The sequence below is a fragment of the Mus musculus genome, chromosome 17, assembly GCF_000001635.26.
Source record: "Mus musculus strain C57BL/6J chromosome 17, GRCm38.p6 C57BL/6J".
Lineage (NCBI taxonomy): Eukaryota > Metazoa > Chordata > Mammalia > Rodentia > Muridae > Mus > Mus musculus.
Genome location: NC_000083.6, coordinates 15,517,601 through 15,535,024, shown reverse-complemented (window position 1 = coordinate 15,535,024; position 17,424 = coordinate 15,517,601). Strand labels below are relative to the sequence as shown.

General features: G+C 42.9%; 1 protein-coding gene across 2 annotated transcripts; it reads left to right on the top strand.

Annotated features, from left to right (window-relative positions):
- Pdcd2 (programmed cell death 2) lies at positions 7,706–13,450 on the top strand. 2 transcript variants are annotated; one of them, XM_030249571.1, is made up of 6 exons: positions 7,706–8,129; positions 8,413–8,652; positions 9,625–9,756; positions 12,119–12,222; positions 12,996–13,109; positions 13,232–13,450. In XM_030249571.1, exons 2-6 carry the CDS (start codon positions 8,556–8,558, stop codon positions 13,388–13,390), a joined length of 606 nt encoding a protein of 201 aa, XP_030105431.1. In that variant the 5' UTR covers positions 7,706–8,129; positions 8,413–8,555; the 3' UTR covers positions 13,391–13,450. The 2 variants fall into 2 exon arrangements, with proteins under 2 accessions (XP_030105431.1, NP_032825.2); NM_008799.2 differs by having other exon boundaries at positions 7,724–8,034.
- The last annotated feature ends 3,974 nt before the right edge of the window (positions 13,451–17,424 follow it).

Here is a 17,424-nt window from a genome sequence, read left to right as displayed (position 1 = left end):
CTAATTAAAAGATAAAAAGGACAAAAAAATCTTTTTTATTAGATATTTTCTTCATTTTCATTTCAAATGCTATCCCGAAGGTCCCCTATACCCTCCCCCCCCACCCTGTTCCCCTACGCACCCACTCCCACTTCTTGGCCCTGGCGTTCCCCTGTACTGGGGCATATAAAGTTTGCAAGACCAAGGGGCCTCTCTTCCCAATGCTGGCTGACTAGGCATCCTCTGCTACATATGCAGCTAGAGACACGAGCTCTGGGGGTACTGGTTAGTTCATATTGTTGTTCCACCTATAGTGGACAAAAAAAAAATTAAAGCATTAAAAATCTAGTAAAATAACTGAAGGGCAAAAAGAAAAAAAACCCTATGATAACTTTATACCTATTTTTTGGAATGGCAGGTGGAGTAGTTAAGCCAGGTTGTAATGTTCCCATAAGTTCCATAGTTTCGAAAATGAAACTATGAAATGAAATGAAACTTTTGTAAATCTTGCAATAACCTCCTGTTGACTGATTTTTTCTTAATTATGAATATAGATGAGTTTCAGCGGGATCTAGAAGGTTCAATGTGTCCTGCTTGCTGTTGTTCCTGCACTAGCTGTTGAGGGGCCAGAATTCTTTCTGAAGTAAGAGACCACTGATCCACCCATACAGGAACAAGACTTTTCCAAGTAATCTTATCTGTATGGAGTGCAGGCTTGTCAATGGTCTCCATTAAAAATACCCTAGACCTGGTTTTCTTTTTCTAGGGATAACTATAATGATCTCCAATTCTCCCTGATTTTGTTTTCCTAACCCTTGGTTAAGCAAATAATCACAATCAAACATTTGTTGCATAACTTTGTCATTTGGACTGCATAAAAAAACTCTCATGTCCTTCATTATATCTCTTCCCCACAAATCAACGGCAAGTTAGAAATAACATAAGGTTGAAAATATCCTTGGTGCCGGGCAGTGGTGGCACATGCCTTTAATCCCAGAACTTGGGAGGCAGAGGCAGGTGGATTTCTGAGTTCAAGGCCAGCCTGGTCTACAGAGTGAGTTCCAGGACAGCCAGGGCTATACAGAGACACCCTATCTTGAAAGAGAGAGAGAGAGAGAGAGAGAGAGAGAGAGAGAGAGAGAGAGACAGAGAGAGAGAGTATCCTTGGTGATCGTCCTCGTCCTGTGGCCATCTTTCCCATGCGCTCTTATGGTAGACTATAAATATAACCAAGAGTTCCTCCTCCCTTCCCTCACCTCTTTGCAACAAGACCTTGAAGCTCCTCAAAGAGCAGATCCCGTGTTTATTGGGTCAACCGGCCAATTGCAGCCCAACAAGAAAACGCTTCTACATGGACAATGGAAGAACTATGGCCCACTCCCTGCTTCCATTCTAGTGCATATCAACAACTTGATGGTTATAAGAGCAGCCAACCATTCAGCCTCGGGACTGAAACTTCATGAACAGCAAGTTCAAGGGTGACATGCCAAGGCCACATAACTCTGAGAGTGATACATCTTGACCACATTGTTCAAGTAGATGTCATGGAGCCCAGTGGTTCACAGTCTGAGCTTGCTGAGTGCAAAGCCAAAAATCGTAAGTCCATGAAGATTTGCATTGCCTCCAAGCAGGAACATAGAGCTTTCAAAGATGACACGTGGGGCTGGAGAGATGGCTCAGCCGTTAAGAGCACTGACTGCTCTTCTGAAGGTCCAGAGTTCAAGTCCCAGCAACCACATGGTGGCTCACAACCATCTGTTATGAGATCTGGCGCCCTCTTCTGGAGTGTCTGAGGACAGCTACAGTATACTTACATATAATAATAAATAAATCTTTAGAAAAAAAAGATGACACGCTCTCCCTGAACAAAGAAAGGGCAAGCAATTTAGTTAGGAAGCCTGTATATATTCATATGGAGATGGTTAGGTTTGGTCTATTGTAATGCACAGTGTGTGCCCCCCAAGACTTGGTTGTCTCAGAAATGAGAGAGTCTGCACATACACCTTGGCCTCAAGTTGTTTCTGATTGGTAAATAAAGATGTCAACAGCCAATAGCTAGGTGGAAGAGGTATAGGTGGGGTTTAGGTTTCTGGGCCTTCGGTGTCAGAGAGAGAGAACCATGAGGAGGAGAAGGGGAATGCAGGAAGAGGAAGGGGAAACTGCCATGGGTTAGAACATGGCCTGGAGGGCTGCCCAACTGGACTTAGCAGCAGCCCAGATGTACCATAGTAAGTAAAGCTAACTCGGGGTTATCTATAGGAAAGTAGATTCTAACAACATAGAATGTAGTGTCTGCCCAGCTCGTGTTGTTTAAGGCTTACTGTAAATATAAAGGTTGTGTGTGTCTTTCATCCAGGAACTTAAATAGCAAAGATGAGGTAGAAACCTTAGGCTTAGGTGGTGCATGCATTTGATCCTAGCACTTAGAAGGCAGAGGCTGGCTGATCTCTGTAAGTTCAAGGCCAGTCTGGACTATAGTGAGTTTCAGGCCACTCAGGGCTACAAAGTAGCTTGGTGGGGAGGGGATTCAAGTTCTTTTGTGTTGCTTCTGGTCTGCCACCCACAGTGGAACTACTGCCAAAATGCAGTTTCGTTAAATACTTGTATATGGAAGATCAGCATGCTTGGGATAGAATCTTGAAACACTACAGGAAAATATAAGGGCCAAGATGTTGGATAAGGAAGGAGTTCTTCCTAATTGGTAAAGTTGATCTTTGTAACTGGAAAATGAATACACTTTGTCTGACTACACCTTTCAAAAGGAGCTCACTCTTCATCTTGTGGTGAGACTTTGTGGTGGTGCTGAGAGAGGAAAGAAGTTGTATACTACTAAGGAGAATAAGAGGAAGTTAAAATGGCTATACTGAAATACTGTCAGGTGGATGAAATGGCAAAATTCACTGCCTTCATGGACAATGTTCTTCAGATGAATGCGGCTATGGTCCCCACTTGGATGAAATTGTTGTGGCAAGTGTTGTATGAGTTACTGCTTTTACAAAAGACAGTCCAGCATGAATTACTGTCCTGATGGAGAGTAATTACACGTGAGATTCTTCCTGCCTTTTCATTCTTTACTAGCAGAGAAAACAGGCCTGATCAAGATTTCTAGACTGTATGTATAACTCCTGGTATGCTCAGCTTACATCTTAAAATCTTAGCTGAAGACAAAGGAGACCTTGTGTTATACATTAGGCACTCTCCCACCCAGCCTTCAGCAACTCAGGGCCAGCAGCTTGTCATCAGCTGCCACCAGGTTCGGAGGATCTCAGATGGTTATGACACAAAAGCTTGTGTACAGCCTTTGAAGTTTTCTCTTTCTCTTTCTCCTTCTGTGAGGTCCAGACTGTGAAGCCATGGAAATAGGGTCACTGGAAACCTACAGGTTGAAAAATGCAGGGACTTATAAGACAGTGCAAATGCTTTATTTACTGGGACAAAGGTATTTATTTACCTTTGGTCTCAGGTAGTGTGGTGGTCTGAATGAAAATAGCCCCCACATATTCAGAGGGAGTGACATGATTGGAGGTTTGGCATTGTTGGAGTGGGTGTGGCCTTGTTGAAGGAAGTGTATCACTGGAGTGAGAAATTTGAGATTTTTAAAGCCCTAGCTAGGCCTAGTGGCTGTCTCTTCCTGCTGCCTAAAGATCCAGATGTAGAACTCTCAGCTACCTTTTCAGCACCATGTCTGCCTGAATGCCGCCATGCTTCCTGCTATGATGACAATGAACTAAATCTCTGAACTGTGAGCACGCCCCAATTAAATGTTTTCCTTTGTAAGAGTTGCCATGGTCATGGTGTGTATTGGGCCATGGTGTCAAGACGGATCTTTAAAAAGCACATATTGAGCTGGGCAGTGGTGGCGCACACCTTTAATCCCAGCACTTGGGAGGCAGAGGCAGATGGATTTCTGAGTTTGAGGCCAGCCTGGTCTACAGAGTGAGTTCCAGAACAGCCAGGGCTACACAGAGAAACCCTGCCTCGACCCCCACCCCACAAAAGAAAGCACATGTTGCATAGGAAAATATGCAACTCAGCAACAGTGGGAAATGCGCCGAACCTGGTGGCAGCTGATGACAAGCTGCTGGCCCTGAGTTGCTGAAGGCTGGGTGGGAGAGTGCCTAATGTATAACACAAGGTCTCCTTTGTCTTCAGCTAAGATTTTAAGATGTAAGCTGAGCATACCAGGAGTTATACATACAGTCTAGAAATCTTGATCAGGCCTGTTTTCTCTGCTAGTAAAGAATGAAAAGGCAGGAAGAATCTCATGTGTAATGAACCTCAATCAGGACAGTAGACAGAAGAATCAGCAGTTGAAGAAAGCAGTTTTGTTATGGGTGAGGAAACACACACATACAGTGGGTACACAGAGGACAAACTCTGTAAAACGTAGAGAGGGGGACTTTAGGAACCAAACAACCCAGTCTCCTCCTTCTTCTTCTTCCTTCTTCTTCTTTCTTCTTCTTTCTTCTTCCTCCTCCTCCTCCTCCTCCTCCTCCTCCTCCTTCTTCTTCTTCTTCTTCTTCTTCTTCTTCTTCTTCTTCTTCTTCTTCTAAGATTTATTTATTTTATGTATGTGAATATACTGTAACTGTCGTCAGACTCACCAGCCGAGAACATCATATCCTATTACAGACGGTTGTGAGCCACCTAGTGGTTGCTGGGACTTGAATTCAGGATCTCTGTAAGAGCAGTCACTGCTAAGCCATCTCTAGAGCCCCCCAGTATCTTTTTGAAGTCTGCTGCTGCTGCTGCTTCTCCTTCTCCTCCTCCTACTCCCTCCCCCGCTCCCTGTCTCTCTGTCCTTTGGAGCTTCCCCACACCCACAAACAATTGTTGCGTGGACTAATCTTGATCTGGCTTCAAATTTGTTAAACCAGCCCTCAGCAGGGAGCCTACTAGCAGAAGAAAAAGTGCTTACAAAGCCCTTGCTTTAAGCTGCCAGGCTTTTGACTCAGGTCAGGAGGGTGAAGCTGGCCTTCTTGAAGTTTGAAACATTTATTGGTTAGCTATGGTCCCTCTCCGTATCTGCCTGCCTACCAGGGTGTTTGTCTAACTTGCAATCCCTCAGAAGCATTACAAGACATCACCTTTTTTTGTTTTTGAGACAGGGTTTCTCTTTGTTGTCTGGCTGTCCTGGAACTCAGTCTGTAGCTCAGGCTTTGAACTCACATATCCGCTCCCTCTGCCTCTCGGGTGCTGGCATTAAAGGTGTGCATCCCCACACCTCTTAATCTTTTACTTTACACCTGTGCTCCAGGACTTTGAGCTAAGCATGGCACCCCTCCCTCCACCCTCCCACCGAGGTCAAAGGTATTTATACCTTTCTTTTAAATTTTTATATAAATAGATGTTTTGTCTGCATGCATGTTTGTATGTTACTTGTATACCTGGTGCCCAAGAAGGCCAGAAGAGGGTGTTGCATCTCCTGGAACAAATTAGAGGTTGTGAGGCACCATGCAGGTTGAACCAGGTCCTCCAAAACAGCTAGTGCTCTTAACTGCTGAACCATCTCTTCGGCTCCCAGCTTTTCTTTTTAAAGGCAGGGCATCGTGGCCATGTCTTTATGTCCTGTTTATGTATTTTTTGCTTCTATACACTCGTGTCAGCAGAACACCTCCCTCTTGGTAAGAAACAGACAATTACAAAATAACTGTTCTAACCTCATAGTTTCTGCTTCTGTAAATATGGTTGCTCATGGGCCTTATTTATGTAGCTAAAATTCAATCCCATCTCACCTCACCCATTGCCTTTACTCACAGGCTAAACTCACCCATAACTCAGAAGGTAGAAAATAATGCTGGGCTATCTATAAATGTAAACTCTGCACCAGGGCTGAACTCCTCAGAGCAGTAGATTTATGTGTCTGCCAAGTAGGCTTGCCAACATAATAAAGACAAATTCTCCAACTTTCCGATGTAGTTTGGTCTCAAGGTCTGACTTATACAACACGTGGAAACACTGTGTCTGAAAGAAAAAGGGAAGTGGAGGAGGATTTAAAGTTACCTTAAATTGAGCAAGATCACAAGCATGCTCTTTAACTCAGCAAGTTCAGAAATAGGCTGACCCCTCTAAACTCCTCAGGAATGAAGCCTCCTATTTCACATAAATAAAATCTACTTGATTGTGTTGTTCAGCAAGGCCACTGATGTGCTCACTCTTCTGTCTTGGGTGGGCTTTATTTGGCTCTGCACGAACCAAGATGGGAACCCACTTCATTCAGTTCCATTACGAATATTGACGCAAAAACTACAGCTCTCACCTCAAAGGGAGTTAAAAGTTCATTCGGAGCCAAATTTGAATGATCGTAGCCCGGGAACATATATTCATGTCTTCCCAAGTACTATATGTTCCAGTGTGGAAGCACTTTCATGGAGTTTTTATAGTAACAGAACAAAAAGGAAATTTGAAATCAAGGTATTTTAACAATGAATGCATTTGTGGAAACATTAAGTAGTTACAGAGGAATCTCAGTACAGACCTGAGACACCATCTGATAGCATTGTTAGCCTTTTGATTGGTGGAGAATAGCATTTTGTTAATACAGTCCAATAGTCTTTATCTGTTTATCAAGGTGTTAGGTCTGACACAAAAGCGGCCACTAAGGTATCTTTAAGGGGCTAAAGACAACCCAAGAGAAATAGTACCATTTCTAAAGATTCTAAACTCTTCAAAGTCAAAAAGTTTTATTAGTTAACCAGACTTTGTAGACAGCTCCTTTCCAGGAATTCTTGTTTACACTAGCCAAAAAACCCACTGTTGTTTTGTCTTTACATCTTGCTTCCTGTCTAAATCCAACACACAGGGCAGCGAGTATGGGAGCACCCAACTGTGTGAAGCAGAGCGCTATGATTTACGTTTGTTTCGAGTGCTCCTCCTCAACTGTATCCGGTCATCTTTCTCCTCCACCCCAGTTTTGAACATCCTTTAACTGCATGAGGACAGGTTTCAAGGGTCTGTGTGGGTTCGCCCCCAACCTCAATTCTTCCACAGGAGAACAGAGCCTCCCTTTGAAAGAGAAGATAAAAATAGCAAACTTCAACATTAATTATGATTGGCGACATTACTTAGGATGTATTCAGTTTCATAAAACTAAGATAAGAGAATAAGAAACTCTCTGTTCTGAGATAACAGAATAACCTAAACTGCTAACTTCTGCTTTGGGAAGCCTACTTGCCCCTTTCTCTTCCAAAGGAAGCACGCATTTGTTCTCCCTTAAGAAGTGACCACCACCAATATCCACTTAGCAAGTTCCATTTGCTAGAGAAACTGTCATAATAAAAATCTGAAAATTCAGCTTCTGTAAAACTTGCTCAGCTCCGGGAAAAACCTCTTTTGAAGCAGAGATTTTAAAAGACCACTCTAAGATAATCACAAAGATTATGACAATATCTAACGGCATAAACCATGAAATGTTTCTGATCCGGGCTGAGTCTCTTACCCAATAGCGAAAGGCTACAGCTGCGAACTAATTAAAGTTTGTCTTTTGTCCCCGAGTGCTGAGAATGCCCCCACTTCCCTCACTCCAACCTGAGGATCTACAACCGACACCCTAATCTCAGAGGTCTGAAGAGCTTCCGGCCTTCGGATCCCCAGAAACAGTGACAGTTCGATGGAGGTAGTCTTGCTCACCAGCGTCCTTTATTCACTTTTGCTTCCTGCCTATAGGGTTACCTCCAGTCCGGTCCCAGCTCGAGATCTGACCCCGCCTCCCGCCTTCCGGCCTAACACGTGACCGCCCTCTTCCGGCCTGGTGGCAGAGTCCTGCTGCGAGCATGGCTGCAGCCGCCCCTGGTCCTGTGGAGTTGGGCTTCGCCGAGGAGGCACCGGCCTGGAGGCTGCGCAGCGAGCAGTTTCCCAGCAAAGTGGGCGGGCGGCCCGCGTGGTTGGGCTTGGCGGAGCTGCCGGGGCCCGGGGCGCTGGCGTGTGCGCGCTGCGGCCGCCCGCTCGCCTTCCTGCTGCAGGTGTACGCACCGCTGCCGGGCCGGGACGACGCCTTCCACCGCAGCCTCTTTCTCTTCTGCTGTCGCGAGCCGCCGTGCTGCGCCGGCCTGCGAGGTGAGCGGCCGCCGGGACAGGACCCGGGCGAGGGTTGCCACGGGGGCTGAACCCTGGACGTAGGACGATCGGTTGGCGCGAGTGGTTGTATTCAGGTACCGGAATTGTCTTAGAATCGTGTCCCTTTCATCCTGGGCACGGACTCCTTAAAGCCAATTTCTCTTGTCAGACGGAACTCTTCCCGGGTTTAAAAGCTCTTTAGCTTTTATTTTTATTCCCTTTCATATAAAAACCGCCCCCCCACCCCGAAAGCAAAAACCTTAGGTTTTCCTTAAATGAGGTTTTATGAGGTGAAGCACCGAAAACGGTTCAAATGTTTCAATTATTTTGTTTCACGGAAAGATAATCTCACGTACCCCTTTCTCCTCTTCATTTCAGTTTTTCGTAATCAGCTACCAAGGAACAACGCATTCTACTCCTATGAGCCCCCTTCTGAAACAGAAGCTTTGGGTACGGAATGTGTGTGCCTCCAGCTCAAGTCTGGAGCCCATCTCTGTCGGGTTTGTGGTTGCTTGGCCCCTATGACATGCTCTAGGTGCAAACAGGCACATTACTGCAGCAAGGAGCATCAGACATTAGACTGGCGGCTGGGACACAAGCAGGCTTGTACACAGTCAGGTAAGACAACTTAGCCTTACCGTCTCTGTCAACTGAGGTACTCCAGTTTCTGGTTAAACTTGAAATTAGAAAACATACTTTAAAAGTTTTAGGAACTGGTAACATGAACACTTCGCTAATCTAAAACACAACCAGCTTTATTTTTTTATTAGATATTTTCTTTATATACATTTCAAATGCTATCCCGAAAGTTCCCTATACCCCCCCCCCCCCCCCCAGCCCTGCTCCCTTACCCACCCACTCCTGATTCTTGGCCCTGGTGTTCCCCTGTACTGGGGCATATAAAGTTTGCAAGACCAAGGGGCCTCTCTTCCCAGTAATGGCCGACTAGGCCATCTTCTGCTACATATGCAGCTAGAGACACGAGCTCTGGGGTACTGGTTAGTACAACCAGCTTTATTAACAGGTAGTATTATTAAGAGTAGTTAACCGTGGTCATGCAAAAAGCGTTACAATCACATTCATGCATCCCTGATCCGAATAATGAATTCTTAATTGTTCAGTGTCTTTGTAGACTGTATCTCTCCACTTTATTCATGCTTTTGTTGGTGTAAACAGATCTTTAGTGTTAGGTATTGTGTATAATATCTAATACTTAAGAACAAGCAAGTGCTAACAGTTGTTACTCAGCTCGTAGTGGTGGTGCCTATCTGTGGTCCTGGCACTCGAGTGCCAGCTGCAGGAGGATTTGGAGTTAGAGGGCAATCTAGGCAACATAGTAAGAGCCTGTCTACTGACAATAAGCCATGTTATATATGTAGCAGTGTCACACACACATTTACTGTCTATTACTTCATGTGATGGCTTGTATGAGGTTACATAGTGATTGCCCTATTCCATAGCAGCTCTGATGTTCAACTGTGATGAATTCACTCAACAACACAGGTCTCAGAACTTAACGTCTTAGAAATGGGAAAATTTTAGGTCCTCAAAACTCAATGTTTATTAATGATGCTAATAACTTTATTGTAGACAAAATAGACCATATGGTTCCAGACCACAACTTCCTGTTTCCAGAATTTGAAATTGTAACAGAAACAGAAGATGAAATTTTGCCTGAGGTTGTGGAAATGGAGGATTATTCTGAAGTTACAGGAAGCATGGGTAAGGAGTCTGTGCATCAATTTTACAGTACTATGACCAAATATACCTTAGGGGGAAAACGGCAGGGAGGAAAGGCACCATCAGTGTGTATCTGTGGTGAGGCAGAGAACGTCTTGGTAGAAGATTATAGAGCCTAAGTCACTACAGAACGTCTGACAAGAGAGGTCCTTTGTAATGTAGTCTTTTAGCTCCACTTTCACATACATCCTTTGGCTACTTCCTCTAGAGTCCATGCTTTGGGGCTGTGTCTTTGTTGGCCCACACAGGTGCTGATCATCAGTCCAGCATTCACCCTGCCTCAAGATTGCTTATTCATGGGCTCAAACACCCAGCGACACACTTTGCCTCATGCTTCCAGTGAACAAACTGAAGTTCTAGGTATCCTGTGTTTGAACAAAGAACTTAGATCTTACTCTAGAATCTGAACTTTTAAACCATAAAGTCAGGTTTATAGAACTAAATTAGAGTCTCAGTTTATGGCCTCATTTGCAGGAAGAATGGTACCCAGTCATCAGGGGGAGGGCTTATTCTCAGAAGGGAGACCATAGAAAGCTTAGCCAAGTAAAACGTCTTGTGACTGACACAATAATGAAGGACTGGAGAGATAGATCAGAGGTTACAAGCAATTACTAGTCTTGCAGAGGACCTAGGTTTGGTCCCTAAAACCTACATGGCACTTTTCTAACTCCAGATCCAAGTGCTCTCTTCCGGCCTTGACGTGCACATACATACTTACATACATTTCTGCAAAATATTCTCTCAGAACACATGTGCCATAGGAACTACCTGGACGTAACTACACTGTCTGCTCACGCGTGTACTGTTGCTCATGTTTTTACAATTGGTAGTCATGAAAGTGTTTTCCTTCAGAAAGGATGTTATTGGGAGGGCTGGTGTACTCAAGAGTTGAGTGTAAGACTCAGCAATCATCTATATAAGTAATCATTATATAAGACGCAACCCTAAAAGTGTTTGAATTACAGAACTACTTAATCCAAGCCAGTGACTTGACAGTAGATTCCTAGTAAAATATATTCCATGAATGAAGAAAAAAGCTGAAAAAGTTAAATGCACATGTTTTTCTTTCAGTTTGAGACAGATTCTCATGGAGGCCAAGCTGGCCTTGAACTGTCTTCTGCTTCCACTTCCAGAGTGCAAATATTACAGGTCTTAGTTACATCATTTTATACCTGACTGCTGTTATTTTACTGAGTAAATTTATGTATTGGGTCTGGGAAAAGAGTAGTACAGATTTGCAAAAAGATGAAGGTCTGAATTTATATTGGAAGATGCCGGCAACTACATTTATCTACAACAAAGATTTAGAAATAATGACCGTCTTATTTGTAGTTAGACTCCATATCTATAAAATGTTGTATTTAGAGAGGTGATTGACTCTAGAACTAGGGAGGAAGTAGTTATTATAAGAACTTGAAGAAGTTAATAGTTAAGAATTCAGTTATCATGGTTTTCTCAGCAATAGGGAGGTAGAGGCAGGATCTCTGAGTTGAAGGCCAGTGGGTCTACAGAGTGAGTTCCAGGAGGGCTACACACATTGAAATCCTGTCTCAAAAAATAAAAGAATTGAGTTATTATTGGGTCCAGTGATAGACATATAATCCCAGCGACTCAGGAGGTTAAAGGCAGGTTTGAAGTTCAGTTTTGAATTCAAGTCAAGCCTGAACAAATTTGTGAGACCCTACCTAGAAGAATAAAGGCGATGAGGGTTGAACCCAGCATAGAGCATTTTGCCTAATGTGTACCAGGAATTGATTCAATTTCTGGTTCTGAAAAACAGAAATCTCATTGATCATCAAAAATTACTTGTAGATAAAATAAAGGGACTTGGAGGTCTTGAATTTGATTTGAAGCTGATTCTTGGTATTTGACAATTAACTATAGTATATGTTCAACATTTACAAGATAAAATTTTTAAAATGCTTCCCTGAGGTTACTGTGTTGTAGCTGAGAACTTGTTTGGACTGCAAGGAGAAAGAGGTTAAGAGGGAGGACACAGGAGGTTTTTTGCCTCTGGGAGTTTCCTAAGGTTCCCTAAATTATTAATGCATTGCTTTCACACTTGAGAGAACCTCAGTCTCTGTGCATCCTGGCTCTATATGGCAGTTAAGTGCCATTAGTTAGTGCCGCCTCACAGACAGACTGCTATAGTCCTGAGCCATCAACCATATTTTGTTTTGAAACCTTAAAGACTAGATTTATATTGATTACATGTTACCCCAAAATAAGCACTAATGTTACTTGACTAGAGGAAGCTATCTAATTAGAACTAGCTTCCACAGACGTTTGAGTTGTGAAATTATGGGATCATCCCATAATTATTGTGTTGTGTTTTTTTTTTCAGGGGGAATTCCTGAGGAAGAACTAGATTCCATGGCAAAGCACGAATCCAAGGAAGATCACATATTCCAAAAGTTTAAATCTAAAATAGCCCTTGAACCAGAGCAGGTAAAATGGTATTTATACTTCATTGTGTTCTCAAAATGACAGCCACCTTATCAAACCTATATGATTCACGTTTACACACTGTACACACATAAATGTCTACACAAATATTAAAAAAAAAAAAACCATGACATGTTAATGTCAAGTTTTCCTAAGTTGCTTTATTGTAAACAAAAATTACTAAAGGCAGCTTCCCAAAAACACGGGCTCAACTAAGTGTCCAGGATAACAGGAAGCTTTGATGGTGGTTTCTGGAAATGGTGATAAGTCTTAAATGAAAGACAGGAAAAACACTCTGAAGCCAATTATAGTGAATTTACTTTTTAAAACAATTGAACCAACCCCATGTTGGTGGCTATATATGAAGACAAGTGCTAATTAGCTACCTTATGCCACATTTTGTATGCAGACTCCAGTAATGAGTTAGTACAGAGTAGTGATAGGGCTGACATTCCAGTGTGGGGTCAGTGCCTGTGGCTGGACCTGATAACCTGAGTTTGATCCTTGGGACCCACACAGTAGAAGAAGTTGACTTCCACACTTACACTTCAACATGAGTGCTGCCATGTGCATGTGTGTACACAATAATTTTTATTGTTTTAGAAGATTCTGACATTTTAGGAAAGGAATATCACTATTAAGGAAATCAGGTGAAATAATGGCCTTTGAGGTTTCGGGGTGTTGGCAGCGTATAGGAGCCCATGTAGATCTTTTCCAGACAGTCCTCAGATCAGGGTTCTATTGGACATTCTTAGATGAGATATATTGATTTTTAGATTCTCAGGTATGGAAGAGGGATTAAACCCATCTGGATTTCTGGTGAAAATATTCCTCAAGAAAAAGATATTCCAGATTGCCCGTGTGGTGCCAAGAGAATATTTGAATTCCAGGTATGGCCTTAAATAATTACTATTTTTAGAAAAATTGATCTAGGTGGCTCAACATGCCAGAACAGAGGGGCTATAAAGTCAGAGCAGACAGAAGTGCCCTTCTTATGTTGTCCTCTTCCCAGGTCATGCCTCAGCTGTTGAACCACCTGAAGGCAGACAGACTCGGCAGAAGCATCGACTGGGGTGTCTTGGCTGTCTTCACCTGTGCTGAGAGCTGTAGCCTGGGTAGCGGCTACACAGAAGAATTTGTGTGGAAGCAGGATGTGACAGATACACCTTAAAAGGGGTTAAATTCTTGCAAAAGATATAAAATAAAAACTTAAATAAAAACTAAAAACTTATGCCTCAGTACCTCATAATTCCATCTCTAGGACTTTATCCTAAGTAAACAGTTACCAAAGACATAAGTATGAAGATGTTGATTTACAGTGTTTGCATTACTAAGACAAGTACCCAGTGACAGGGAATTAAACTGAGGTATCTCCACAGCGATAGGTAGATTCTGACATTCCTAAAATGTCAGAATCTTCTAAAACAATAAAAATTATTGTGTACACACATGCACATGGCAGCACTCGTGTGGAAGTCAACTTCTTCCACTGTGTGGGTCCCAAGGATCAAACTCGCTTTGTCTGGTACAGAACAAAGAGACACTGAGCTTTGTTAGACTAAGTAGAATAAAGGAGAAGCCAGTAAAGTAGAAGTACCAGGGCAATGGTATGAATAGTACATAGACACCAAGAGGGGGTAAACTAACGTTATTTATTGATTTTCATGGCATGTTAGTTTTATAGAAATACTCATGTGTGTGAAGAAAAAAATCTGCCAGAGAGATGGCTCAGCTGTTTGATATTATTACTGTCACTTTAAGTCTATTTATGTTTTGCCTGAATGTGTGAGCACCACAAAGTACCTGGTACTTTCAGAGGCCAGATGATGCTGGGTTCTGTGGAAGTTAGATACTTGTGAGCAGCTGGGTGAATACTGAGAATCAAACCTGGGTCTTCTGCAAAAATAGCTTGGGCTCAGTTAATCTCCCAGCCAGCTCTAGCTCAGCTAGGTAATAGTGCTTGCTACTCTTCCGAAGGACCCAAGTCCAGTTCCTAGCATTCACATCAGGAAGCGCACAACTACCTGTAATAGCCAGCTCCAGAGGATCTGATGCCCTTTTTCTGGCCCCTGTGGGCATGCATGCATATGTGGCATAACCCCCAGATACACAAACAGAAAATAAAGTCTTAAGAGTATCTGGAAAGGGAAGCTTTACAGATATGTTTCCTATAAACCTGCACAGCATTTCCCCACCTCTACATTTACACAGTTAAAGAGGTATGTAGGTAAAACTGAAGTAGACAAATTCTGTCTGGTACAGAACAAAGAGACACTGAGCTTTGTTAGACTAAGTAGGATAAAGGAGAAGCCAGTAAAGTAGAAGTACCAGGGATGGCCGGAGCCTGGATTTGAGGCCCGACTTCAGCACTGACTTTGAAAAGCTAGGGAACCTGCTTATAGAAGATTGATAAACTAGACCCTTGTCTTCCCTTTGTACAGACTGTCTTCACAGGTTGACAGAGGAAAGTGAAGAGAGAAGAAACTGGCCCTGGAAGCAGTAACCTGAGTAGAGTGGGCCTGAGCCATCTTTCAGGTGTGGGGTATTCCATAGGATACACTGCCAAGCAATGACTAAATCTTAAAAGGTTAATGGTCTTTCCAGTTGTCACTCAAAAGTGAATTCTCAACATCAGAGATCTACACCAAGACAAACCTGAACAGAGCTGTTGTATCATGTTACCCTAGCATTCTTGTTCACTCTGAATTTTAAGAGGCCACATCACACTCTACTACCATTGACTTTCTGACTACAGCACATTACACAAAGTCCTGGCCTATGAGTTCATACCACCTACGTGTACATTAAGATATATGGGATCATTTAGAGATTCCTATGAGGAACCAGGCTACTTTTAAGGGGGAAATGCTGTTCATTTTAACTTGAAGCTAAATCAGTAAGAACCACGTAGAACTAGTATCATAGTCCATAGCTGTGGAAGGAATTTACAGCAATTAGTGGCAAACATGTAGAAACTGACTCAGGAAAAAGACTCAGACAGAGGTGTGAGTGTGGCTTCACATCCCAAATGACCAGCAATGCTGTCTGCTCAGAATGTATTACAGAAAGTTCTAAATGCCAAGGGCTTTAAAAGTAAATGCACTAAGGCATTTATAAACGGCAAGGGCTATTTGAGGATATCTCTAGGCAGTGTGGACGTGAATGTACCCAGCTAGGCACTCACTTGATTACATCTGGGTCAATCTTGGAAGTCCACAGATTCAAGGCTAAGTGCCTGATCAGTCTGGGCTAAGTGGTTGCAAGATCCCTTCTCACTTTAAACCACTGTCTTGGTTTGTTTTGTCAACTCGACAGAGCTAGACATAAACGGGGAGAGGGAATCTTGAGAACAGGCTCTGTAAGACTGGCCTGTAAGCAAGTCTGGGGGGTGGGGGTGGGGGCTATTGACTGATGTTGGCAAGCCCAAATCAATGTGTGGGTGGTGCCACCCCTGGGAGTATAAGAAAGCAGGCTGAGCAGGCCAGTAAGCAGCATTCTCTCATACACTATAACTATATGCTGAAATAAGCCCTTTCCTCCACAAAAGTTGCTTTTGGTCATGGTATTTTATCACAATAAAAGAAACTCTAAGATAATCACATTCTCGAAAAGTCTGCTTCATGTGTAATCTAGGTACAGTACACATAACATTCTAGTACATGCTAAGGGCTTTACTCTGGATGTAGGCAAGCATGAGATCCTGTGTTCTATCCCCAGTAAGGATAAAAGGATATGCATAATACAGAACCAGTTTAATGGAGACCTTGGTGAGCTCTAGTGGCTTATAATTCCAGCTACTTGAAAGAGTAAGGCAGAATCACTGAGTTCATGGCCACCTGGGTTATACAACCCAAACCACAACATCCTGTCTCAAACAAAAAACAGAAAGAAAGAAAACAAGCAAGGTACATACATTAAAGCCCCGGCCATTGAAATACTGAAAATACCAGAAAGAAAAAACAGAATTACTACTTATCAACCATTACATGCCTAGAACTTAGTGTTCAAATGCAATCAACTCTTAATAGTAGTTAAACAAATAGGGCTGGAGAGATGGCTCAGTGGTTAAAAGCACTGACTGCTCTTCCAGAGGTCCTGAGTTCAATTCCCAGCAACTACTTGGTGGCTCACAACCATCTGTAATGACATCCAATGCCCTCTTCTGGTGTCTCTGAAGAGTAACAGTGTACTCACATAAAATAAATAAATCTTAAAAAAAAAAAAAAGGGTACTTTGTACACTTTTGGGGGGGCTATTGAAGTCTAGTATTGATTTGTCAAAATTTAAGTCACATAAACTGTCTATAATACAGAAATCCCTCTTGTAAAAGTATACTATAGGAATCTATGTACGTATTCAAAACACACATACAAGAATACCTGGTCCAACACTGTACAGCACTGTGCACTGCCATCACTAGGGGAGCTGTTCAAATCAAGGTATCTAGGACATTGCAGATGCAATGTCTTATAATGCAATGTAAGTATAGCTGATACACTGACTGCAAAAGTCACAAGAAAACGTATGTTTCGGTATTTTTCCAAAATACAGCAGCCCCAAAGGACGGATTTGCACGTTAAAAATTAGAGAAGCAAAACAGCTGGTAACTTTAACATCCTAGTCCACCACCTCACCACACTTCACAAGTCAGCAAGGTGAGACCCACCCCCCACTCACCCAGTCCACGGTTCCTTCCCACACTTTGTCCTGAGTGACAGGATAGTTGGCTAGGTGACAGATAGTAGTACTAAGGACAAAACCTTATCCTCCCGGCTGCTGGCACTCAGTGGCGCTCTTCTCAGTCTTGTTATCTCAGACAGGACCCTAGTAACCCTAAAGGCCTGCTGCCACCATCAGGCATACTGGAGAGTGCAGGCATAATATAGCGGAAGATGAAGACACCCACTCACTAATCTGGACGTTACCCTGGGGAAACAGGAAAGGCTGGGAAGAAAAAGACTTCCTTCTGATTACACATACTTGGAACTGTGCAAAATGTACTTTTAGAATTTAAAAGGACAGAATGCTCTCCAAAACAACTCAAGGCTTTAGAAGTGTCCACCTGGTATTTCAAGAGAAAACAGCCATGACAAAAATATAATACGAGAGAATTAGCTATCTGTGGATAGGGCATCAACTTGTATACTTGAATTACTAACTTACCCTCTGTCTCTTACTAGCTATGGAACCTTGGACAAGGCTTTG

Excerpts from the sequence above, each read along its gene's own strand:
- Pdcd2 (NM_008799.2), top strand. The coding sequence starts at position 7,752 with ATGGCTGCAGCCGCCCCTGGTCCTGTGGAGTTGGGCTTCGCCGAGGAG. Across the intron at positions 12,223-12,995 it reads TAGCCCTTGAACCAGAGCAG|ATTCTCAGGTATGGAAGAGG; the intron begins GTAAAATGGTAT and ends ATTGATTTTTAG. Across the intron at positions 13,110-13,231 it reads AGAGAATATTTGAATTCCAG|GTCATGCCTCAGCTGTTGAA; the intron begins GTATGGCCTTAA and ends TCCTCTTCCCAG.